The sequence below is a fragment of the Perna viridis genome, chromosome 5, assembly GCF_037379345.1.
Source record: "Perna viridis isolate PV_CMFRI_1.1 ecotype Kerala chromosome 5, ASM3737934v1, whole genome shotgun sequence".
In the NCBI taxonomy this organism is placed as follows: domain Eukaryota; kingdom Metazoa; phylum Mollusca; class Bivalvia; order Mytilida; family Mytilidae; genus Perna; species Perna viridis.
Window position 1 is genome coordinate 32,164,122 of NC_142449.1, and position 27,804 is coordinate 32,191,925.

The 27,804-nt window shown below is 32.3% G+C and overlaps 1 protein-coding gene and 1 long non-coding RNA gene across 2 annotated transcripts in view; one reads left to right on the forward strand and one right to left on the reverse strand.

Annotated features, from left to right (window-relative positions):
- LOC148617099 (titin-like) overlaps positions 1 to 27,804 on the reverse strand; it is a 35,961-nt gene that overhangs the window by 3,910 nt on the left and 4,247 nt on the right. The window contains exons 2-11 of the mRNA XM_088584424.1: positions 27,443 to 27,595; positions 19,372 to 19,532; positions 18,078 to 18,193; positions 16,748 to 16,875; positions 13,114 to 13,182; positions 10,371 to 10,427; positions 9,092 to 9,412; positions 8,491 to 8,748; positions 2,973 to 3,302; positions 2,308 to 2,580 (exon numbers count right to left, since the gene is read on the reverse strand). Of these exons, the coding sequence (XP_088440550.1) occupies positions 2,308 to 2,580; positions 2,973 to 3,302; positions 8,491 to 8,748; positions 9,092 to 9,412; positions 10,371 to 10,427; positions 13,114 to 13,182; positions 16,748 to 16,875; positions 18,078 to 18,193; positions 19,372 to 19,532; positions 27,443 to 27,595 (1,866 nt within the window). The remainder of the gene's footprint in view (positions 1 to 2,307; positions 2,581 to 2,972; positions 3,303 to 8,490; positions 8,749 to 9,091; positions 9,413 to 10,370; positions 10,428 to 13,113; positions 13,183 to 16,747; positions 16,876 to 18,077; positions 18,194 to 19,371; positions 19,533 to 27,442; positions 27,596 to 27,804) is intronic.
- LOC148617100 (uncharacterized) lies at positions 23,451 to 27,553 on the forward strand. The gene is made up of 3 exons (XR_015922399.1): positions 23,451 to 24,053; positions 25,917 to 25,985; positions 27,415 to 27,553. It is a non-coding gene; the product is annotated as an uncharacterized LOC148617100 (long non-coding RNA).

The window sequence follows — 27,804 nt, forward strand, 5'->3', positions numbered from 1 at the left end:
GCTTTCACAACTATCTAACTGTATTCCAACTACAATTCTTCGCACATCTGTATCATTTAAACACCAATGTATTCCTCTCCTCTCCAATTTGATATATTGTTTTCATGGTAAAAACAAAAGTAACACGATAATCTTCCAGACGTTCAGGGCATGTTGATAGATGTAGAGTTCGATGAAGAGGCCAACTGATATATTTTCCGACATATTCTAGGCTTCTGACCTACCAAAGTCGGAGGCGATCGCTGGTATTTCAAAATATACTGCAATAAGTAAGTGTATTGGTCTATGACAGTGTAGAGGACACAGATGTACCCAGTGTTGTGAGCACGTAGAATAGAAATGGGAAGAGTCTAAATTGGTTACAGATCTGACGCTAAGAAGGGGCAAAGTATTGTAGAATGGTTGGATGCAAATCCAATTATAGACAAAATGGAGAGGACAACTTACAAACAGGCAAACAGTAACAAGTGTGAACTGAGAAGGGGCTGAACTAGATAAATCCGTCTTATTACTCAAATTTTGGTGCATGAGTATAAGGACCAGATCAGACGATTGCATAAGCTTCAGCATAAAACACCCTCGCTCAAGCGAAATAAATTCAACTTAGACAACACCTGCAGCCTCTTACAGGTACATCCAACATCCGCTTTTCCATATCGTAGCAACTACCGCCCTCTCAACAGCTGACTTGACCTTGATCGAATGTGTCAAGATACTAATTAGGTTACTCAAAATTGTTTTCTTCTAAACATGACTTCAGCCTTTCCGCTCTGATTCTGCGATACCGTGAGTAACAGTTGTCTGAATTTTATGGAATATCCAGTAGATCTATGACTGAATAACCTTTTCCCAAATGACAGGACAATGACAAGTCTTCATATCCGACCCAGATCTATACAATACTTAATAACAATACTGCCATATGCACTGATTTAATTGTTATCGCATGTAATACTTTTCATTTTGATAGTCAAATGCCTAGACATAAAACACTGTTTAATCATTGAAATTATTGTCTTGTTTGTCTTTTTCTTGAGAAAGAAATATAATTTATTTTGTTAACTTGTTTTAAACGAATGGTTGAACTACTTTTCTAAATCCCTTATAGTTTAATGTAAAAAAAGGAAAATATGCAAAATATATATGTAGAGTAGTTGAACTGATTATAACGTCTTTTTTTATTTTCCGTGATGAAAAAAAATCAATACAAAATACATATATTTATATTGTATTGTTTTATTGTGCTGTTATCATGCGCCCTTGTCAGTAGATCTAGTTCTAGGTACACAATTGCCCTAGCTTCTTAACTCTGAACAGCATTCCTTTAACTCTGAGACGTTGCATATCTGAGCATTAAAGGTGTAACGATACATGTTTTCACAAATGATACATGTCGCGATATTGGATATGTACGTATCACGATATATTTTAAGAGACATGTGTTTTCATGGACACCGCCATGTACAACACAAAGCCGCTTATCCACGACTGGAGGTAAAAAGTAAGGATTGGAATCCATCGTTCCATTTGAAATAAAACATTTCACCAAGCAATGTTTTATTTTTTTTCTCTGTGTGATCAAAATAATGCTAGCTGTACACTTATACCAATAAATGCACTAAAAGTAGCATCGTATCATTTAAGTGTCGGAAGCGGCCGCAACGTACCGTGAACCGAATGGTCCCAAAAATACCGAAATTATTTCGGTATATACGGTGAATCGTTTTTCCCTTATCACGATCATGTAGACCATACAACGATCTGAAACTGACCATACTGCGAACATCACAAGATGAATGGGTTTGTTTTGAAACGATGAAGCTATCCGACAAATGTAATTGTTATTAAAGATCAATCACTTACTCAAAAAGATCGATATGGATTGGCAAATTAACGAATTATAAATTTTGTGGAATGTCCTAATATTACTCAGTTTTGAATACAAGAAAACATTTGTTAACAATATGATCGCCGCTGGTCGAAAGCAAAAATAACATCAAAATGTATAAACAAAAGCAACCCATTCAATAAACGTGTGACTTTCAAAGAGGGGTAAGTTGTGCAATTGATTTATTTAGTTCTTATACATACACTTACAAATCGAATTTAAATGAAATTTGCTTAACAAAATCTCTAACCAGTGACAGATAACACATATGAATATTGATGTCTAATATAGAACAACATGTCTTTATCCCTAAATTGTATTTTTTTTTTAATTTATTTCCGCTAGAATCGTGTTTCCAATTATTACAATTTCTTACATGCTTCTTTTTTAATTTTTTTGCTTATTTCTATTTTTCCTACCTCCTCTGACACCCAAAAAGAACCCATCACTTCTCTTGCTTTGTTTTCCATTATCTACTTGACATCTATACTCCCCTTCATCGCTAAATTCAGCTGATTTTATCTGATAGTTTCTGGTACTTAGGCAGTTCATAAAAGTCATAGTATTCAAGCAGGTGTCATTAAAATACCACGAGACATTATATGTATGTGGATTGACAAAATCGATCGGACATGTCAGAATTTTTGTTTCACCATATATAACATCAATGCTGGTGGTCTGGTTAAATATTACTAAAATGAAAAAAAACTTTTTTTTATTAATGCCGTACAAAGCGAAACGATGTACATTTGCATATTTGTTTTGTTACAGGTTAAATTTAGTCGATTATTGAATGATATTTTGCTTCACAAACGTCAAAGTCTACCAGTTGCCGAAAACATAACATAATTATTCCCAAAGGAGTTTTTATCATACATTATGCCATGAATGTTGTGTATTATTATTATAGAGAGAAAACATCTATGTACAGTTATATTGCAGTTAGATATATATATTTGTTATTGTATTTGAACATGTCAAGTGGTTTGCCAACTTAAAAAAAATGTAAAATACATTTCATAGTTCTTCCAGTCTGAACTATTTTGCAACAGCAACTATGACGATGCAGATAACATTTACTTACTGCCATAAACTTCAACGTAAATAACATTGCTAGTCCTATTTCCAATTCTGTTCATCGCTTGGCAAGAATAATTTCCTTCGTTCGTTATTTCAACTTTATTGGTGACAGGAAATTTGAACGATCTGCCACCAGTTTGGGGATCGACAATTACTGTGTCCGGAGATGTCATGCTATCTGGTGTAGTTTGGTGACTCTGAGAAACTATTTTACCATTTCGTAATAGAAATAATTCTTCTGGATGAGGAAAGGATCTTGCAGAGCATTTTATTTGAAAAGATGTATCTATCAGAGCTTCCCCGTCATAAGAAATGTTGACCTCATAAGGAAGTGCTACACAAATATAATGTTTTTCTGAATGCATTTGAGTATTTTTTTTTCTCAACAAAATTTGACACAACTATAAATGAAGAAATCTACTGTTGTTTCCGTGCATTTTATCTTTGAAAGTTATGACGTCAACGAGAAATATCTGTTCACAAACTTAGTAGAAGTTACGGTTGTGGGGTCGAACGAAATAGGACAGAAATATACCATAAAAGGAAAATTAAGAAAATTAACGAGTTTCTGACATATGCCGGTTACGAAGATTTAATGACAGTAATTTTCACTTTCACTATTGATAACTATGAAAAAGCTGCGCTTTAACAGATAGTATATCAAATGAATATTTAAAATGGCTTCCATTCATAATTCAATTCAATTATTCTAAAGATAGGTGTAATTATTTCAACGTGTTATTTTACTTCTTGATTCTATAATTCATCAACAGCTATTTACGATACTTTGTCAAAATAACCCAAATCTTTTTATGTAGAAAATTCATAAAATATTCGAAAATTAGATGGATATGTAGGCAGCCTAGACTTGTTTGTTTTTTATTTAAAAAAAGAAGAACAACAAGAAAAGAAAAAAATGAAAACAATCCTATGTAAATGTTGTGAAATTCGATTTGTTGAAGCGGTATTCTCGACAGCCAACAGCATAAAAAAACTCAAATATCTGAGGATAAATATTCAAAATTAATCCGAGGTAGTGTACCCGTATTACTCACAGACACAGACTGAAATGAGAAGCCAATTCAAGCATCGCTAAGATTTACCATGTACAATACAGCAGTCCCATGTCTAATGACCCCTCCTTTGTGCGTTAACTGCCCTTACTTGTACATTTTTCCTTTGGTACAACCATATTTAATGCTATTGTAACCCCCCCCCCTACCCACCCCCATTTTTGCCGGTCACCTTCCTGCTACGACTAGCGGCCAACTTTTGACTGTTAACGTCTTTTTTCCGTCCAAACACGGCACGGGTCCACGATTTTTCGTATGTTATTTGTAAATAGACATAATCAATGCCGATTACCAGGTCCGCCTTTGTCACAAATATTACATCTTTTTTTGGATCGGTATACTTTGTTTGCAAAAAATTTTATAGCCAATAACTGTCAAACTGTCTAGAAATTTCAATGCCTTAATCCCGATATAAATAAAGCTGTGTATGAGATGTTTAATGCCGTTAGTGCAGAACAAGTTGTAGTTAAGGATGTGTTTCAGAGGTTTCAATAATGTGATATTGAAGATATTTTATGAAATAAACTAGGTCGAATAATTCGACTAAAACAATATACTGGATCATGTAATATGTACCAATGATTAACTTAGTTATTATTAAAATGTTTGAATTGAAAATGCTTATATCTTACAATACTACAAACTCCATACACAATCAACAAGGAATTGGTCGTTTTAAAATTATAATTTTTACACAGAGGAAAGATTTCTATCTTATAATTTATTACATGTATGGATGGTTTTGTAATTTAAATGTTAATTCAATGGAATCAATTTAAAATATCACTACATGTCCTTAAAGACGAAAATAGTACTAATTTTTTTTAAATAGATCTGTAAAGAAATGCTCCTTTGACGCAAATGTATAACAAGAGTTTAATCTGAGACCGTTTAGATTCATACACAATAGTTTTCTGTTATGAGGAAACTTAAAACATTTATAATATTCAGAAGTATGGACAAAATGGTAGAAAAAAAACATATTGTCTCATATGATTAAATAGTTGCTGAAAAAAATACAATCCGGTTTTCCTATTTATTAATCTTATTGGCTTAAAAATTCTAAATAAATTGCAATCGAAAACTAGATATAATTGTAGAAATTTGGGGCTTCCGGTAATGCGACTGGTAAATGATGACGACGAACTATAAAGCATTCTCTGTTTTCTTAGCTTCTTAATGCTTCTTTCCAGAGGGTTTAAAAGTCATTTTTTGCTAAATAGAATATTTGATGGATAATTATACCAAAACCTCTTTCCATTGGTTGCAGCCCAGATTGGCTATAATTTCTAATAATCATACCAAACAGACAAAATAGCATTTTTTTTTTCGCTAACTAGGTATAATAATTTTATAATCATTTACGGTATATTCCTAATCTGAGGAATATGCGACTCTCTATATAGCTATCATCTTTATAACAATAAATGAGTTATTTTTTAAGCAACTTTTGCCCTCAAATATATTGCTGACATCGAGAAAAAAGGCATAAATATTTATAAGTATTTAAGTATTGGCTATACATTTAAATCAATTCATTGTGATTAAGTACTGCCTTTATAGCTATCCGCGTTTTTTTTCTTAAAATATGTTTATGCAAGTCGAACTTTACTGCAGTCCCTGTATGGGATAAACTTTCAATTTGCGCCTTCCCATATTCCCCATTGCCCATTGCATTTTTTCCTGTTGTCCAATGCATGTTCCCCATTCCGAAAAAAAAGTAAAGTAAATGTTTTATCAAACACATATAATGCATTAGAATGCAAAAATGTTTTGTACAATCAATATTGATCTCAAAGCCGGGTTCGGGAATAACCGAAATCGCGCGACACTTGTATTGTGTATTATCTGAGCTGCATGAGAAGTAATCATGCAAAATATTCGAAAACTATAGGTGTATGTATACATTATGAACGAATTTAATTTCTTAAATGATTCCTAACAATGTATTTATGGATATTCGTGCTTTGTTTCAAACTTTAAATGGGGAGACACTAATTTCCAAGAGAATATATTTAGTCCCAATACACCACATATTTCTGTAAATAATAATATGATATAGGTACTAAATGGTGTTACAATGTATATCATTGTTAAAATTGTCAAAATGTCAAAAATAAGCTTTATATGTAAGGCTGTGGCGAATTATTTCAGTTTAATTTCTGATAAATGACATATTTCTGCAAATAGTGTGGGTGTTAACAGTTTTAATTTCAATAATGGTCCAAAATTGTTGTTTAAAATATTAAAAATGGCAATATTAATATCCGGTTAGTGGTTGCAACACTCTTATTTCATTCTAAAATCTTCAAAACGACATATTTTTTTTTACAAAGTGTTAGTGGGCGAACACTTTTAATATGCCTATAAGACTAAAACTATCGTATGAAATTTTAAAATTGTGAATATAATTATTATGTGGATGGCTGCCGTGATAAATATATATAAGACCAAAATCTTGAGATTTTTGTCTGCAAATTGAATGAGTGCGAACACTTGAATTTCCTAAATTGTCTTATATTATTGTTTAAAATGTAAAATAGTTCATAACAAGCGTCATATTTTTCGCTATTACACATTGATTTCAGTTCAATTTTCTTAGACAACTGCTATAAAATGTACTGAACTGAACATTTTTATTTTTATCAAATTATTTGTTTATATCTTAAATTGGTGTATTGTCCTATAAAAATATCTTCCCTGTATTAATTTGATCAAATGGATCAGTGTAGCGAACCGATTCGTCACATTTTGAGACGTTTGTTTAATATTTGTTGAGACAAATATCGTTAATTTTGTCCTCTCCACTACAATACAACACCTATATGAGCTGTCCCGTACTAACAAACATACATAGTGCATTAAATTACAGCCCTAGTTAAGTCCTAGGAGGAGGAATGAATCGGCTAGTGAAATCTATATTTTTAAAAAGCCTAACTGGCCGAGTGGTCTAGGGCGCTAGACTCTGTACAGGCGGTGTTGCCATAGATGTCACAGCGGTATGAGTTCAAAATTCGAGCTCCGCGGCGGGAGTGACAAAAAAATGCCTCGCATTTAGAATATATATATATACAAACGTCTCGGAATGTGACGACTCTATTCGCTACACTGCTCCATCGGATCAAATTGATACAGGGAAGATAACGTAAACTTAAAGAAGGGTCTGAAAAATTCCTAACGATGTTAGAACTGTCAAATATGCGATGCAAATTTTTGGTCGTCCCCTCCACAGGACTCGAACTCGTACCACTGTGACATCTATGGCAACACCGCCTGCACAAAGTCCTCCTCGTAGGATTAATCTAGGGCTGTAACTTGGTACACGATATCAGGTAGTACTGGACAGTTCATTTTAGATGTTATTATGCAGGACAGAGGATCAAATTAATGATGCATGTCACAACAAATCAATATTATACAAACGTCTTAGAATGTGCCGACTCTATTCGCTACACTGCTCCATCTGATCAAATTGATACAGGGGAAGATATGTAAACGTTGGGAATTTTTCAGACCTTTGTATACGTTTACATATCTTCCCCTGTATCAATTTCTACTAGGCTATAACAATGTAGCTTTCGTTAACCGAGTAATATTTACTGGTAAGTTAATCTAGAGCGCGAACATAAACATATGATGTAACTGAATAAGACAACCTCTGATGGTATCGAGTAAGACAAAAGAGTATGCAAATACACCCACACCAATTATGTAATACGTATAAAAGTCTAATGGGGTGAGGCAACTCTAATATCTTGCTTACTAGTATATTTCTATGTCTTCTTCGACATCTATATATATATATATTACTGAGACGATATATTTTTTTCAGTTATGTGTCTTATGATGTATGTATTTCCCAATTAATTTGTACAGTACTAACTACTTTCATTTCTTTTAACATGTTTAACGCCATAAATGTCACAAACCCCCGAAACAGGGATATGAGGATATGTTTTGAAATGTCTTCTTTTTCAGTTATCAGTCCTTGGTTGAAAGGACTCGGTTTCTCCAAAAAACAATGACTAATGAATGTTTTTTTTTTTTTTTTGTTTTTTTTTTTTTTTTTTTTTTTTTTTTTTTTTTTTTTTTTTTTTTTTTTTTTTTTTTTTTTTTTTTTTTTGGGGGGGGGGTAAATTAATGTTTGTACAGAAATGACCACTGATTTACCGATTGTTACATTAGGGTATGCAAATGCCATTTAATCACCACCGGTATATTCAGGCCGCAATGGAAGAGTGAGATTTAACGCTCTGTAATACCCATCATTTGGTTTGACATGCCCAAACCTAGTCATGACCATTGCGGTACAAGCTACTACGGTGATGTAATATCTATTTTGCAGATTATTTTGGACTTAATGGAGACAAAATTACTTATTTGTATTACCAAATGTATGCTTCTTACATATCAGTCAAGTGTAAAGAAAGTAACCAAAGTATTACCCACCTCCTAACTCGATTTCATTACTACAGTTCGTCCCTTCAGTATTGTTTGCACAGCATCTGTAATTATCGAGATCTTCAGGGACTACTCTATCGAGAATCAAAATGTTTGAATTGATATTATCCCTGGACATCGTATTATTTTTCTCCCACCATGACACTATAATAGAGGGATATGTTTCAGGTATGGTACATGTCAGCGTTGCGTTGTAACCTATAGCAACCACTTTCTTTTTTTCGGACGTGTAAGGTTTTGGCAGTTCTATGACAAAGAAAGGAAAGGCAAATCAACTTTGATGTTATGAAATGTAGTACGGCATTGAAATAACAATACGAAGGAAGACTATAAAACAAACACCTATAAGTATCTATAGTTCGAAATTTATAGCTTTTGAATGATATAAATTTACTATTTACAACAAATACAACTGTTCTTTGAAACTAATTCAAATTTATATTTAAGTCTTTGAAATCATTTAAGCAATTGTAACAATTGTAATAAGTCATTGATACTCAAATGAAAAAAAAGAGTGAGTTTTAATTTCTCCTTTTCTCTATTCAAAATTTTCAGTACTAATGTTTAGTGTATTTAAAACAAAACTTACCTCCCTTTATTTTTAAATCATACGTATCATTTCTATTCCCATTTTGGTTTGTGACTTTGCAAATGTATTTCCCGATACGGTCTTGTGTCATATCAATCAATGTTAGATTTGAACTGTTTTCTTCTAACATTGTGTCAATCTGGGTGTCATCATCAACAGTTACCGAAATGACACCTTCTCTAGACTCAAAGTACCATTCAACTTTTGTAATGTTAGTTAGGGAAAGAAAAAGGCATTGTATTTCAACATTATCATGGAGAATGACATCTGGTTTGGCTCCTTTGAAATGAACAACTATATTTACCACTGGTTTTCTTGTGTCTGAAAAACAATGGCATGACTAAACATGTTAAATAAGGAAGATTTACAAGTCACCAATATCATATTGATTCCCTCATATTTTACGCCAAATGGTACATTGTGTCATGTTGAATTTGTTCACTGAATAAGTAACCAAAATACTAATGGATACGTTAAATGCGTCGCACTGTCGACTTTATCACCAATAATTCCAACAAGTATCAAATTAAAACATGTTTAGTTTTAATTGTTTAACTGCTTGGTCTGCACGTCTGTCTCTGTGATATGCATCATTTTAAATTAATATCAGTGCTGTTATATATTCGCTTGTATAATCTGCCGTGTCCAAACTTGAGGAGGCAAGAAAATTAAGCAACAACATATAATTGGATCTGTCACTTTTGTGGTTGAAGTATACTTAAAACTAAACATCAGTGAAAGCTTTATGATAAGGGTGATAATGGCTAACTTATTCTAGCAATCATATGCTATGTAAAAAAAAACCGTGTATGTTTTGTGCTTTATGGATTCGAATAATCCCTTGACACATGAAAAGATATTTATTTATATTGAATATACGCAAATAACAAAACACTATCTATGTGTCTTATATGATAAAGTTTTTTATAAAATATTCAACGAAGTTATTTCATGGTAGTACAAAACCTGTTAACATTTTAGCAATCAAGATAGGAAATTTCACCATTAAATATATTCCTGAAAATATTGCCACGGTAGAAATGTTCACTACATTAGAATATCCTCTAATGCAAGTGGAAATATACATATTTAAATGCGTTTTGGATTCCTGACCTCTATAGTTCCATTTATATTTAAATGGATATTAACATTTGTAATGAAACCTATTAGCTGGTCCAGGACTAACGCCTCATAATTTTCATTATGCCTTTCTTAATTTTTTCCGAAATCAGCAGAAACTTTGCTAAAGTTGAATTGAACATCTATGTTAAAATAGTACCTTCTGGACATTTTGTCATTGTTATCTTTGGAAAAGCTGATTCACAATCAGGGTGTTCTGAAAATTATATAGTAAATTAACACATTTACATTACAAACTGAAATGTTACAAATTAGAAACTGGCTATACGTGTTAAGACATTTTGTATTCAATAAGATAAATCAATATTTATCTTATCAGTATTTTATCGAATGTTTCCAGTGAAAGAAGTTTCGATAATCACATACAGGTAATTCAAAATTCATGCTGAAAATATCGACAATTTATGAAAAAAATCTATATAAAAACTAGGATAAATAATTGGTTACCGTAAATAACTAAAATAGGATTACCAGATCCTTGAATATTTTATTGATGCGCGGAACATACTCCGCATGCTCGTTTAATCCTAACGTTCATCTGCACTTGTAATAATATTTTGATTATTCAGTCTTTCTAATAAATAATCATAATTTTAAATTGTACGCCGATAATCAGTACTATTACGTATTGGAAAGAGTAGGAATTTATCAAGAACATATTTTCCTTAAAGAAATATGTTCTGCACAACACTGTTTAAATATATTTACTTCTTATTATGTACTTAAACTTAAGGGTCTAAGGAGCATGGATCTCTCACCTGGCTGGATGAGCTACATTTCATTTTTTAGCTCACCTGGCCAAAGGCCAAGTGAGCTATTGCCATCAATTGGCGTCCGTCGTCGTCGTTTACAATTATACAAAACTCTTCTCCTCTAAAACTACATGACTAATTAGAACCAAACTTTGATATGAATGTTCCTTGGGGTATACTGCATAGAACTGATGTGGGGATTTTTGATTCGTCGAAAAACATTGCCGTCATTATTAAAATAAAAATAGGGATCAGACAGTAGTTTTTCACATATATCTCCTAAACCGCTAGGTTTATCCAAATTCTTTCAATAGCTGAAATGATCCGTATTATTAGGACTACAAAATTCTTCAGACTCCTTGTAAGAGTTATTGTCCTGGGAAGGGGAAAAATGACTTTTTTAATAGTTTTCAGTCAATATCCCAGCCAATATCTTCAAAACTATGATAGATTAAAAGAACTTTTCAATTGTTGAAAAGTTCTTGTGATAGTCGTACCGAAGACTTCTTTAGTCAAAATTGATGGACAACTTCTTGTTTGAGGGCAATATTCAAGGTGAACGATTCAGGCTCCTGGGAGCCTCTTGTTTTTGTAAATGTGCCATGTTCTATCGTGAATAAAAATCAAATGCCAGTACTTAAAGAACAAGCATATCAATTTTCCTTGAATTTTATCATGTAGTTACATGGCTTGACCTATTTACACGAAAATTTGATCAAATATCAAACTTCTCATGTGGAACACATTAAGCTCTATTTCAAGTTTAGTCAAACATAAGATTTCAGGAGATATATGCTTAATGCTGCTGTCTGACCCTTTTGTTTTATTTTCGGTAACGACAGCCACGATTTCGCCGGATTAAAAAACTTCCACAAACAGATTGTAATGCATCTGCTTTGTAACTTTCACTTCAATCACCTTCCAAAAATACCGAAGATGTTTTCAAACCGCTGGAAATTTTGATCGAGAACATATTTGTCCAGTGTGTTGGACGCGTTTTTATATAACAATGACATTTCAATGGGACCAAATTGAGCTCCTCGACTTGGTGACCTAATACCTTACTCTTAAGAGGCTGGCTTTATAGCTGTCCTGATCCAAAAGAAGAAACATCGCATCTACCCAAAACAAACATGATATGAAGGATACTATACACTTTCAGCCTCATGTCTTGACCTACACTTGGTGAAGGAAAACTATTGACTAAACTATACAACAAGTGATGACTTTTTATAACCTATTGTCACCATTTGTTTCATCTGTGGTAACATGCCTTCAGTTTTCATATCACAATGAACAGAGGTATGCTGCTACAAGTTTAAAGTCGTCACTACAGAAGTAGTTTGGATCGTTACGATGTATTCAACTGCACCGTGAAAATTGATTTGTTCAACGCGACATAGTTTTTCTGTTCTCCGTCGCTTACCCTGGATTTGTTTTTTGATGAGCAACTCGGCGGGTGTCTAGAAATACATAGGACGCCTACCCTACCGGTGCACATGGTCCATGATCCAAGTTTTTAGTGGAGTCCGAGTTGCTCATTTACTTTTGTTTTCTTGTATGTATTATTTGATTTATATCGTGTTCTTTGTTTTGTGTCTTTTTCTTCCCATGCCAGGTCTTTGTCCTTGTATTACGTTCCTTTTATTTCCACTAGAATCTTTGTTCCTTTGATTACTCTTCGTTACATTCAATCCAGTATTTTTATAGACGACATTCAAAGATTGAAATGTAAAATCCGGAAAAAAATAGACGCGTGTCAACATGCTGAACAATTTTGTTTCCTGTCAGATGTATTAACTAAAACCCAACTGTTTTTAAGTAAATTGTAAATCTTTACAATTTCATTCATATGTTCCATTTTTAGAAAGGGTGACTATGTTTTTTATCAGATCTAAAATCTTCACTCTCGAACTGTTTAATTTACCCTAAGGAACATCTGAACATAATTTTGTTGCAAACAGTCTAGTAGCACTTAGTAGCACTTATGGTCCTCAGGGCCTGATGATCTGAAAAAGTTATGCTTTTTTGATCGAAACCATTTATCTTTTTTTCAGGTTAAAATAAATATCTTTCTCTGGAAGCTGTGTGTTTAAAAAAATGTTGTTATTTCATTATTTAATTACTTACGGTATTTGTTAACCTTTATTTTTATTGATGTAGCGTTCTCAACGTTGTCGTTTTCCGCTACATGTGCTGCTGTAATAAGAAAGTGTTAAAAATGTGTATATAACATGAGTCTAACGAATCACTTTTACGTTAATTTTATTTCGATTTAAAAACCACTATTCATGTTATTTATAGAAGACGTGTCGAAAAAAAAAAAGAAACACTATACTACACATGTACTTTGAAAGGTATCGTTGACTTCGGGTGCATACCAATCCAGTTTAAACAATATACGATACCGTTATGTTAGTAAACTAGTGTTTATGAAAAGTTCTGATTTTGGAGACGGAATGACACGACAGCAAAAAAAAATCTTCTGCCGACGAATTTAATAGTGTAGTAATTGATAACTGGATATACATACTAAAAGCCATATCTTGAGCCTTTGAAACGATCAATTTTGAAATAGTGTAAAGAGAGATGTACGAGAGTTCTACGAGCGAAACTAGAATCCACTCTAACCTCTAGTAATTCAGTTGTACACTTAAGAAGCAGATATAAGACCTATTTCTTAATATCTAATATTGAAATTACCGTATTTGGTTTCACTATTGTTTTTTAATCCGTGAGAAAATGCTAGACCTTGATCTTCTCGGTGTTGATTTATATACATTTACTAAGTAAGTTTATGTATCATCGTGGCAGAAGGCGGATAAAGAAAAGAAAAGCAAATATTTCAAGAGAAGAACTTTAAAAAAATATTAATTAAATCAGAAAGGACAAACTGCTGCTGACATGCGAATTTTGGGAACCAATGGCTACAAAACTTCACGTTGTTGGAAAATGAACACTAAGAACTTGAGATGAATTTTTTACATGAGAGGATTGGTAAAGGGGGAGAGGGCAAAGTTACTTAAAGGTCTCCCCCGCAAAGGATGACTTGACCTCTCATGAATATAAGTTTGCTATATTGCTTGGAAGCACCGCATTGGATGGAGTAGTTAGAGGAAGAGACACTCTATTACATCATGTAGAAAATGAAAGGTCAGTGCCAGTGGATTTGATATGTATAGAATATCTAAAATATTCAGATGATTTAAATGACAATTGAGAATCAGAGTCTGTAATGCACAATACATATTTAAGAATTAAACAAAAGTGGGATAAAAATATAGAAGAACAGACGTGTTTTGTTTTACATATTTTCAGTTTCTGTCAATTGCTGCATTCTAAAATGGCAAAAATATAAAAAGCACTTAGGCATTTTTAATTTATCATAATGCTAATTAAATCATCTCATCGTGTCTTCTGTTTTAGGTTGTTCCGGACTCTCTACATCTTGCATAATTTTCTCTTCATCTTCTGCATCTTCAATTGGTATTCGTTCCTCGGTATAAATATTTTGAAGAACAACAGTGGTTAATTAATACATTGACATTCCTTTCAGGATTAAAAGTAAGTTCCCTGTATAAACATGTAAATTACATTTTCCAACTACCACATGCTCGTTCAATGACACATCGATTTGACACATGATAAAAGTATTATATCTTCTCTCTTCTGGGGTTGACGCAGTAAACTTAAACTTTTCTGTATGCAACCATGGAAAGCGTTCGACTCAGCTTCTGCCAAAGCACAAATATTCAATATGCGTGTGTCGTGGGTAGATCCTGGCCACTTATGCTCTACATTAAGAAATGTGCAATTAGCATCACATACACTAACGTCGTTTTAGCTTTTAGTTACACCATGGGCATCTCCGATCACAGACTGATAACTCCCCAAAGCATCGTAACGGCGAGTAATCATTACATGCAGTTATACAGGCAATGATTGAGTCCGTCTTGTTGGTCTTCTGAAATGATGTAGCTCCTCACATATGTCATGCATAGTCCCTCTATATAACCTATAGTCTCTTATAATGCTCCATCGCTTAAAAGGTCAAATGGATTAGTCCTATCTAGAAATATCCTTTTAGTTAAACGATTTCTTTGATTTTTAAGAAGACCCAAATGCTTCTGACTATGTCTAAATTTATTGTGTTAAGTGTGTTATAGATTTCGTTTAGTGAATTTTACTAAACTAATGATAGGGGCATGTCATAGTTACTGGAAAAAATTCTAAGTGTATTAAAAGAGTACCTTACGTTTATTATTTTGTTTCTAATTACCACAATAAAGTATGAAATTTCTACGAGAGACTGTGTAGATACTTAAGTGTTTACTGTCTGGATAATAATTTAAGAGAAGTCAGTTTTTCAAAGTAGGTGCCGAATAAGTCGATTAATACCCAAGTTGTTTTTAGAAGACATTAAGGGTAAAGATAGCTTCTAGTTACTGGGCCTTAATATATTTGGGTATATTGGTATTTGTACACAATCCAGGTAAATATAACATTGGGTGTACTTGGGGTGCTGACAGGCTTTTTTGGTATATACATGTACAACACTTATGTTAATATAATGCTGCAATGCACATTAGAGTAACCCAAGATTAACCACTTTTTCACAGTTTTATCTCTATGACCTTTTTAGATGGTTGATGATTGATTTTGGTTTTTTTTGTTTTGCCATGTTATACTCGTTAGAAATCTATTTGCTTATTAGCTTGTAAAAAATATATTAATTTAAACTAGTTTATAGGAATCTTCAGCAAAATATAAATATTTTAGAAATGTCAGTCATACCATATTTATGTAAAAAACATATTTTCGTAAAAAACATACTGGGCAACTACCAATAAAATCATTTCAGAGGCTTTGTGCAAATTTACCAGAAATTTCTAGATTTCTACTAATTGATCTTTTAGGGAAATCTTTAAGGTACTTTCAATACTATTTTAACGTTTATTCTACCGAAATTGTTACGAACTTAGTGTAAATAAGCCCTTCTTCTTTGTTTTTTTTTTGTTTATATTTTATCTGATATTATTACTAAAGTGAGAAATCCCGATCACGCGGTGATCCTTATCATATGGTGGACATCTAAAACAAGACAAGATTTCATTTTGCGCATTAACGTTAGACCGTGTATTTTCTAATAATTATTAGATATCATACTATTAACTGACAAATATATATAAACGAATGCAGAAACTATACTTGAAATATATATTTTCTAAGCGTGTACAATGGCTTAATCTGATTGAATTGGTGTTTTATTATTATTATTCAACGGCAGAACATTTTCTTAACTTTTTATATCGATGAATATATACTTTCAATATTTCATCTTAAAAGCAACTCTCGCTCCTACCACGCAAATTCAAAGTGATCTGTAAAAAATGGCATTTTATGTTAATTCTAAAAAAAAAAGATCTGCCCAATTTTTTTAAATTATTTGATGCCTGATAGATTTTCTTATATTCAACGAAGAACCTTTTCCTATGGTTTAAATTTTATAAATCGATTAATGTAATAGTTTCACAACATCCCTTCTGATACAAAATTTGTTCTTTTATCATGATTTCACACATGCTATGAATTTTATTGTCCTTCTGCTGAATTTGGTAGTAGAAATTGAAATGTTTCATCAAGCAGTTAAATTTTCAAAACTAAGCGTTTCCAAATTTAGATCCTAAAAAATTATATAAATGTATCATAAAATATAAATCGTTCGTAGATGCTTAATCAATGTGAATTTAAAAACAGAACATACCATTTGTAAGATTAAATGCTAGCGACTGGCTTATCGTCAATATATTTAAGGCACCATTAGTATCACTATATACTCCGGCTAGAAACCGAGAGTCATCTGTTGTTAAAACCAGTTGAAAGCCTTGTGTTCTGCAATGGAATTCTCGAAAATTTTCATAACATATATTATGTCGCTAATTTGAAGGATAAGATTAAATAGTGATCTTCTTACATGTGTTTTGTATTTGCACTCGAAATCAATAAAATTGGAATAACTCATAGGTATTTTTTCCAGGTGTACCAAGTGTCAAATGTCAGACTGAAGACTGAAATGAAAATCGGTTGTTCTCATTTAGCATTCCGTTTCTTAACGTTCTTTTGCCAATGGAGAAATTAAACTACATTCCTTTTTTTATTTTTGAATTTTTGTCCGTTCGTTTATAACAAGAGTAATCAAGGGAACCAAGGTTATAGTGGTAATAAAAAAGAATGTAACCCAGGGACAAAGACCAGACATGGAAAACAGACATACACAACAAAGAACATAAAGTAACTAAAATCATACATACAAAGTAACAAAATGAGCAACTCGGACTCCACTAAAAACTGGGAGCATGGACCAGGTGCACCGGTAGAGTACGCGTCCTCTGCTTTTCTAGAGACACCCGCCGAGTTGCTCATAAAAAGTCAAGTCCGCGGTAGACAAACGAGGAAAGGAAAACCATGACCCGTTGAATAAATAAGTTTTCATGGTTTAAATGGATGCACCATAACGATCCACGAGTTCAAGCTGACGACCATAAAACTTCTGTAGTGATGACTTCAATCTTGTAGTAACATAACCCTGTCCCAGAAGCCTATTTGTTAGAGTGCTAGCGCGATACAAAATGTATGCGTAGTTTCGGCAAGCTCTGGCATAATTATGAGTTGTGATATGAACACTCCATACGCAGGTGCTGAAGGGATGTTACCACAGATGAAAGGAAAGTTGACAATTCTGAATGAAATGTCATCACGTTTGTCGTATGGTCAATAGTTTCCCTTTATCATCAATTTCTAAGTATAGGTCAATATATGTGGCTGACTATGTCACAAATATTAAGGCATTTGTAAGCTCCAAAACACGGATTCTTCCTCCTATATTGAGTATTTCTAAGACAGGTCTTAAAGATTATTTGTTTACCCTGATAAATGTTCTTAAATCCAGAACAAATTGAAATTGTCATTTAACGAAATAATTAAAGCATGTCCATAACTATTAACATAAAATGTTTGCTTATCTCATACTTCGGATATCATGATGAAAAATGGCAACTTAGTTGCAAACTTATGACTAAGGGTATAAAATATACCTCGTAAAACATCTTGCATTATTGATTCCAGCGGAATACACTTGATTTACTTCACAAATGTTATTTGTTTCCATTATTGTATTTTCCAAATTTACTTCGAATCGACCGAACTCAACCTAATGTAAAAATAATATAAGTGAACATATTATTGTGCATTGTTATAAGGTTCAATATATATTTTTAAACACACTATTGTAAGCTTTTGAGCATTTCCATCATCATATATTTGCTTTTGCACACGTACGTGAATTGTAATTGTTTTCCCTTTTTCAAAGACATTAAAGAAATGCCTCATTTGTTCTTCTACAGTATTTAACATGTGCAATTACATTAACATTTGTCAGCTGTTCATTAAATACCATCTTTATTGCCTTATCATTTAAATCTTAATCGCCTATGGCTCCCGATCAGACTGTGCTTCATTTCATAAAGCTCACAAAAAAAAACGCATGTGCAAGTCAGTGCCATTGGTTTGTTTAGTACTTACATCATGTACATGTAAGTAAGTGTTTTGTGAAACAGTCGCCTGATCGGATGATGCTGGTTTAAAAGAATTAACAAAGCAATGCCTTTAAATGATTACTGAGAGCCAACATTCACAGATACATGTTTGTTTTTTATTCTTTTGAACCAGTTCATTAAACATATGTCACATATGTCTCTTGCTTCGTAATTGGATAATCATTTATCTTCTTTTCTCTCTAAAATGCTACATATTCCAACATTTTGTGATAATTTAGAAAGGCTCCGCGTATGCATTTACGGCGTACATCGTAGTAATTCCGAATCGAGAGCCGATGTTTGAAACTAACCATCTGCAAACTTTGAAATATATAACGGAAAGAAATTCTACCAATACGATGTGTTAAAGTAAAATTGCAACGCAATTAGCTCAACGGATGTATTCATTCTTTATGTTTTTTTTTTTAATTCTATGATAGTTTGATCGTAAGATATTTGTTATGCTATGTTGTTACACTTGATTTTATGTGGAATATACATTGTTTGCCGTGTTACGTCTGTCGATTTATGGATGAAAAACTGATATTAAAAACGTAATAACATGTTCAATTTGAAAAACAATTAAATCACGCAAAATCAATGCAAACAAATGACAGGGAAAAGATTTAAAAACAGAAAATAATTGAAAAAAAAATCAACCAATTAAGTGTGCAACCTTAAATGTCCTTAGAAATGTTTGTATTTGTTCTTCATATGTTCGTTTATGTTTTATTTTTACAGTGAAGCATATATTTATATAAAATCTAGAATTTTAAACGATTCGTGTACTTACAATTACTCCATGGAAACAGGAAACTGGTATTTCGTCAAGTTGTGCATAACTGAAATATTCTGCAGATCTATTTCCACAATGCAAACCTTTCATTTGAAGTAAATCTATTACATCGACATGTTCTCCTTGTTTGATTTCCAAGATATCCTCCGGTTCCATAACTTTAAGTCATATTTATTTCAATATATTTTATGTTAGATATGAATAGTGTAAGATTTATACAATAAAATATAATTTTGTGTTGCTTTAAGAGACTGTCTATAAGAAAACCATGCAAGATCGTCCAAAATGACTTCAGCAATTACTAATAAATTTTAAAATATTTTTTTCGTAAAATCCAAGATGGCCGACATATGTCCGCCATTATGTTTTCTGAGGGTTTACTAGGAAAATGATAATTTTCAGGTAAAAAACATGTTAAATTTAAAGTTTAAGTTTTAAATATATGATGAATGAACTTAATTTACTAAATAAACTATAATAAGCTTTTTCTAAAACAAGAGGTAGATTGTTATAATCAGTGACTAAAAATCTATAAATAGGTTTTAAAATTTGGAAATTTGCCAAATTTTAAAAATTCTTTATTTTAATCACATTTTAACTTCTTCTAATTGCCGAAGTAAAGTTTTTGCATTTGTTTTTTTATGGAAACATGGTGATGGACCCTAGTAGTAAAAGAAACAAGGGCTTCGGCTGGGAATTTATCAAATGACTATTTCATAGCACGATGGAGTTGGCATGGTGGGGGTGAAAATTGCTAGGAATCAAAATCATTCCGGTGTTCATCATTGATCCTTTACCTTATTTAAAGTTTTGCAAATTCATACTTTATGCTAATAACATAAGTAACTCTTATGTACTGACATATAATAGCAAAACATAAGCTGGGGAGGGGTGGGGTCAAAAACGAATACCCAATTTAGGCATTCTGCAGGAATGTTTTAGCCGAAAAGAAATAATCATGCAAAGATGTATACCATAAAATCAAAAACATTCATCGTCATTGAAAATACTTTTCATATAAAAGTACTAATATATGTACATCCATAAAACTGACAATGAATCTTTAACAATATCATGCGTATCCTGTAACGGGAGATAATTTCTTAAGAATGGGTTATAGAAATATAGCAGATTTGACAACTTACGAAACTTCTTTATAATTAAAATATCATGCCAATATCTTTCTGAGAAGAGAGATTCACTTTTAATTTCCATAACATGACATACATGTACATGTACATTTGTGTAATACTGTTTGACAGTCTTTCATGTACATATATATGCAACTGTAACTTTTACATGTATGTGCATATATGCAATATATAACTGTCAAACACATGAACATTTTGTGCATTTATATTTTTTACAAGGTTGGTAATGTTTTGTCCAGTTTGTTCCAAAATTCTCATCATAAGTTTCAAAATTCAAAGTCTGTATCTATCCATTCTGTTCTTTTTCAATTGGAGGCTCTTAGCTAGTCAACCCTTTCTACTCCCTCACACTCTCCTAGATGACTCATTTGCCTGCGATAGAAATGGACAAGCTCGTTATTCTACATGTTTGTTTAAAAAATCTATTTCTCGTTTAATTGGCATCTTTTGAATTTTGAGCAACGCCCTTTAATAAAGAAATCATATTACTCAGAAGTGAATGATAGACGGGGAACAGAAATTCCATTCCTCCATCACCTTCTTGCATTCCTTCACACTTGTAATTCAAAATCATTTCCTTACGAATGACATGTTTAAGATAATTAAAATCATTAAGGATTTAATTCACTTCGAAAAAAAAATTAATTAATATGGACATTTATATGTCCAACGTATCTACTTGTAAATTTGTATCAACAAAAAGAAAATTGAAAAAAAATAAAATAAAATAACACATTAAACAAGCAAACAAAACCTAAACAAAACATTTGAATGTAAATATTGATTTATTCTACACAGAAAAATAAACATACATGCACTGCTACACTTTATAAGCAACTCCGTATATAAATATCATAGTTATTCAACATTTTACAAAGTAATTTTATGAATATGTTTTAATAATTTTTGTCTTACTTGCAAGAAACAAAGGCAGGGAACAAGCTTTGCAAGGGCCTAGCAGCCAAAAGTACTGAAAATTATATTGGCCCATAAAGGAAAAAAAATGACAGTCTGTGTTGGACTGAGAGCTAAATTTTTGAATGGTTAAGCAGTGTTTCATAACAATGCACGATCTCCACTACTCCAGCATTATTTCCCATAATTACGTCGATATTTGTACAAGATGAAGTTAGATACAGATCCTTCCGTTATACAGATAATCAAGTACGAGTTTATCATCGTACTTAAGCCGTGTAAGTTTTATTATTTCGTAGATTATGTATATTTTCCAAACAAACAAACGAGGAACAGAATGTAGGGGATGGGAACATCTAATTTTCGAATTGCCAAAGTCGGATCACAGTAATCTCGTCCAAAATATTGCTTTTATATCAAATATTGTTTTTCAACTTTAAATGATATATCTCTGAATTGAATCTTTGAGTTGACTCGCTTTAATGTACACATTGCATAAAGATTTGAATAGGACATATATAACGTGAAAAACTGCTTAAAATTTCGAATTTTCACGAAAAATACCTCTTTTTCAAGTGCATGAACAGTAATGAAAATGTAAAAATCCCAGCTCTACATTTTACAAATTGGTAATTTAAAGCATCAGTGATCTTTTAAAAGTAACTAAAGTCAATTTTAAGCGTTACTTCGGCTATGACATACTTCCAAGTTACCCATATCAAAACAGAAGGAAAAAATCCTACAATATTCACTTACTTGGCAGCGTACCAATTTTCAAACTATAAAACTGACTTTCTTTAACTTTAAAGGGCTTTGTTTTTACACTTTTTCAAAATAATTTTGTATTTAACCTTCAAACACTTTCATTTTTTAACAATTAAAAAAGTCTAAATGTAATCATGAAAAATGGTGGAAAATAAAAAAAATAAATTATGTAAATACTCCAAAATGACTGTTACTATTAATAGAACAATGTTTGACAAGAATAATTATCATTTTTGGGAATCTTAACTTAATACCTTCCAAACCCAACACAAATTTTCAGTCAATGCAAAAATGATTTTTGGTCAAAAAATGAAATATGCATGGTTTTCTCCAAGACTGCCACTTAATTAAATGTAGTTTATATATAACGACTACTAGTATGCCATTGTATAGAATCACTAGATTAAACAAATTTGAGGAACATAATCTCTTACTAAAGATATTCTGAGGCAATAATGCTAAAACAATGACCCATGTGACCAAACTACAAAAGATATATCGCCTGGGGGGAATTCCTGCTGACAATTTCGGAGGAATCACCAGACCAAACAAAGGGAAATGAAGACGTTGATGGATGAAAAGGGGAAGATTGTAACGCATACATGGCATTGCTGTTTACACAAAAAAACAAAATCAAACAAAACAAAGGTAAGTAACAATTTAAGTAGCTGTCCGCCTAAGAATCATGCAAATTAGAAAAAAAAAGTGATACATTGAGTATTATATATATTTTTTTTTAATTTTTTGTGACTAATTATGTGGTAAAACTGTGGAGATTTTTCAAATTTGATCAACACATATGAATCTTAATTGGTCACACTGTAGTATTGAATGTCTGGGGTATTCCAGTTTTCATAATGCATTCCTTTATAACATTATTAATCATTTCATGCAATATTTTTTTTTAAAATCATAAACTTATAGAGGAATTTTTACTCTACAAAATGTCAAGAAAATTAAATATGTAGCCTGGTCCAGATTTTAAGTTAATCTTTGTTTTAAGTTAGCACAATGAGTACTATGGATCAAGAAAGATAACTCTTGTTTACCGAACAACTGTTGCCATATGACTTCAAAACAATGTCAGTTCTATTCAAAATGAATGATAAATCACTTCAATGTTATGATAATTATATTTAGTTAACATTTACCACTTTAATCAATTTTGAATTATAAAATCATTAATTTTGTATTATTTTCTTATTCACCTCGAAACTCCTATGTTTACAATTTGACACTTCCTGGTTTCGAGAAAACTGACGTCTGCCAGCCTTGCATTTGTATTCATTATGAATTGATATCATTTTACCGCTTTTACACTACCACTTGTACTACGATTTTATGTTTTTATAAGGATATTTTACAATTTGGTCTTAGAAAAGTTATACTCTTGAGTGACTTGACAATGTCAAAGACACAGGTATCGAAATGTCAGATCAAATTCAGCATTGCAGTTTTTCGAACTACAATTTCGAATTATGTACGTTGTATTCTTGGTACCCTACTGAAAAATGTCTTATCAGAATTTATGATTGCAATAAAAGTATTGTAAATCATTTAAAAAAATGAACTTGAGTGTTGGAAGTGCTGCAAGGGGATTCAAACCTAGTCAGCAAACCATATCAACAGAGACAGATTTGTTGTGCCTGCGAGTTGGACTCTATACTATTAACCATGCATTAACTTTATGTGCACACAACCGTGCAAATCTTGGTATCGACTTCAGACAAGGGAAGCTATGCAGTCACCCCTCTCATAGCGGTAAAGGGAAAATATTCAGGGGATTATCGGTTCATCAGAGTCGATGGCTGCTGTAAGAACATGGAATTTTTGTTCCTGTAGGAAGTGGTAATTTTATGACAATTATATTTTTAACAAACTTGAAATATATATATATATATATTCATGAACTTGATTATGTTGATTGATGCATTTGTGCTTGTTACTGTTTATGCATCTAGTTGTGCTGTTCAGGACAAAGTTACGTAAAATGCAGGTGAAAATATGTACCAAATAAGGACAGTCTTTTTCCTTTTTAAACATGATAATATCACATATCTCTCGAAGAAGTAAGACAATTTGGTGGACTACAAATAGAATGTCTTTGACAAATATGCATGAATAGCTATCAACAAATTTGTATTGAATAGTTGGTCATATACGTCTCTACCAAGGACGATGATTGTGATTTACCGTCTATGTACTGGATTCCTAAACTTCACAAGAATCCATACAAACAACGTTTCATAGCTGGATTTGCAAAATGTACCACTAAACCTCTTTCAAAACTTTTAACTTCTATACTCACAACTGTCAAAAAGGGTCTACAGTCCTACCACAACACTTGTTACTCCCGTAGTGGTATTAATTCAATGTGGATCCTGAAAAATTCAAAAGATCTTTTGGAGACAATCAGTTCAAGACTATTATCTGAATATAATAGCATTAAAACCTATGATTTTTCAATACTGTATACTTCTATTCCCCATACTCAGTTAAAATCCCGACTTAAAAACATTATACATCGTTCTGTTTTCCAAAAAAGATGGTACACCTAGATACAAATATATAGTTCTTGGTAGAGATTCCTCATACTTTGTAAGAAATAATTCCAAATCATCTTCCAAATATACATAGGAAGATGTTTACAAAATGCTGGAATTTTTAATCGACAACATATTTGTCCAGTGTGGTGGACGTGTTTTTCAACAAACGGTGGGCATTCCAATGGGAACAAATTGTGCTCCTTTACTAGCTGATCTATTCCTTCACTCTTATGAGGCTGACTTTATAGCTGATCTGATCACAAAGAAAGAATATTGTTTGGCTAGATCCTTCAATCTCAGTTTCAGCTATATAGATGACGTGTATCTTTAAACAATCCTAATTTCGGGGATTTGATACATCGCATCTACCCAAAAGAACTTGAGATAAAAGATACTACAGACACTGTGAAGTCATCCCCATATCTTGACCTACACTTAGAAATCGATGGTAAAGGAAAACTATTGACCAAACTTAACGACAAACGATGACTTTTCATTCAGGATTGTCAACTTTTCTTTCATCTGTGGCAACATCCCTTCGACTCCTGCGTATGGAGTGTTCATATCACAACTCATACGCTATGCTAGAGCTTGCCGAAACTACGCAGACTTTTTGTATCGGGCTAGAACTCTAACAAATAGGCTTCTGGAACAGGGTTATGTTGCTACAAGATTGAAGTCATCACTACAGAAGTTTTATGGTCGTCATCATGAACTCGTGGATCGTTATGGTGTATCCATCAGCACCATGAAAACTGATTTATTCAACGGGTCATAGTTTTCCTTTCCTCGTTTGTCTACCCCGGACTTGACTTTTTATGAGCAACTCGGTGGGTGTTTCTAGAAAAGCAGAGGACGCTTACCCTACCGGTGCACCTGGTCCATGCTCCCAGTTTTAGTGGAGTCCGAGTTGCTCATTTACTTTTGTTACTTTGTATGTATGATTTTAGTTACCTTATGTTCTTTGTTGTGTATGTCTGTTTTCCATGTCTGGTCTTTGTACCTGGATTACATTCTTTGGATTACCGCTATAACCTTGGTTCCCTTGATTACTCTTTATAATCGTGTAAGCATATTATTTGCATTAGAAGTAACAAGGATTTTAATAGCATTACTTGTAATTTACATTTATATAGAAAAACAGTTTTTACCTCTATTTTCACAGGAATTTGCTACCAAAGCTACCTGAAGTTTCCTAAACAAGAAAATAATGATTTTGAAGACAGAACACAAGGTAAAGGGGCTATGTAAAGACTTGATAGGAGGTGAAGGTCTCTTACTGTGTAGCTAGGCCAAATATAATGGTACGATTGTTTAAAATTCCATTCTCAAAAGCCCAGAATATGGAAAATTCATTATGTAAATCAAAAAATAAATATGATGTGCTCCTATTAAATTGAATTGAGTCTGTCGCAACTTATTTGTCATAATTGAATAATGTGTTTGCATTTTATTTCCTCTACAAACTAAACTAAAATGACAACATGCTCCCCCAGAAACTGGATTGATCGGCCAGAAATTAGATGTGGGGATAAATAATTATAGACTCGAGAGAACTTTAGAAGTTACGAGAGAACCATTTAAGGTGGACAAGGCTGACAGAGCTCAGAAGAGAATAGCATGCAAGTGTTCTGAAAAAAGTTTTGATTTGACAGTCTGTCCTAATTTTCACCACAAAATTGGTGCCAGAAGGTCGCATGTGAAGGAAAACCTTTACTCTGCAGTAAATCAATCGGTCGCTTATCAAGTAAAAACAGACTTAAAAAATTGGTTAAGATATAAATGTGTGATGTTAGAAGTTTAGAATCTACCCTTGTTTACAACTCAAGATAATATAATTTCATAAACCTTGGGCTTGCCAAGATTCAAGACATTTACTGCTTATTTTCCAATAAAATAACTTTTAAATTGTTTCTATTAATATTCTCTTTTGCTGTTTAAGAATTTATAGTTTTACATGGCTTTATTCTCGACAGATTGGCCACTTTTTTCTCGTATTATTAATCTTCAACAATTATCTTTATCTGCAACATTGGCATATTCGGATTGCCAAAGAACGTATGGAAAACTTGCATAAATTATTTTTATAACAATGACATCTCTTCAACCTTTAGAAAAAATAAAGTATCTATTTGATACGTGCATACAAGAATATCGTGCACATTTGACGAAATTGGGGGGAAAAAGATTTAGACTGTCAAAACATTTTCGACAGCTGACGATGCAATATCAATAAAGTAAATGTTAAATTTGGATTATCACTATGACAATGGTTATAATTATTATCTACGTATTCTGAAATTAATTAGCAGTCCTCGGTTTTATATGCAATGTTTTGTCGTACTTGGTTTTATTTTGTCAGTTAGGAATTGTTTATATTTTTTTACCTGCCTATACAAAATATCAACCTTTGGGCAATGCACGCTTTATGAACAACTAAGTTTGTTTTGCTAGCATAATTTGGTTCTAAATTATAATCAATATAATTTCTAAGCGATGAAAGGTTTGGCCCTTCATTAAAGCCTTATTTAGTTTGCAATTATTTGAAATGCGGACTGCGCACCGATCTACTTTGCACTACCAAATTAAATTAAATATGGATTAACAACACTGTAAAAGAAACAAATCATGCATGTATTAATATCAATCATTATTACATTCAGATAATACGGACTTAACACAGTACATCACCTGTTGTACACGAGTTGCCGCTCCAAATATAGAATTCACCATGTTTGTAGCAGTAACAAAACCCATCCCTGCACACTGAATAATCTGCACCAACGAAGTCTTGACATTGTGTATTTGTGGCACATGCATTACTAGTGTTGGTAGTTACTTCACCTAGAAAAGAAATGTTCATTAGGAAAATTTATAGTTCATATTAGAAGTTTTGTAATTGTCGATTTCTTAATCAATTGGGAACACCGATTAAAACGAGTTAATTGATAACAATATGTACACATTTATATAACCTATCTATCATTCAAAATAAATTGATTGTCTGATTGATTATTTTAGTAATGTGTCTAATGTGTCAAATATGGATTTTT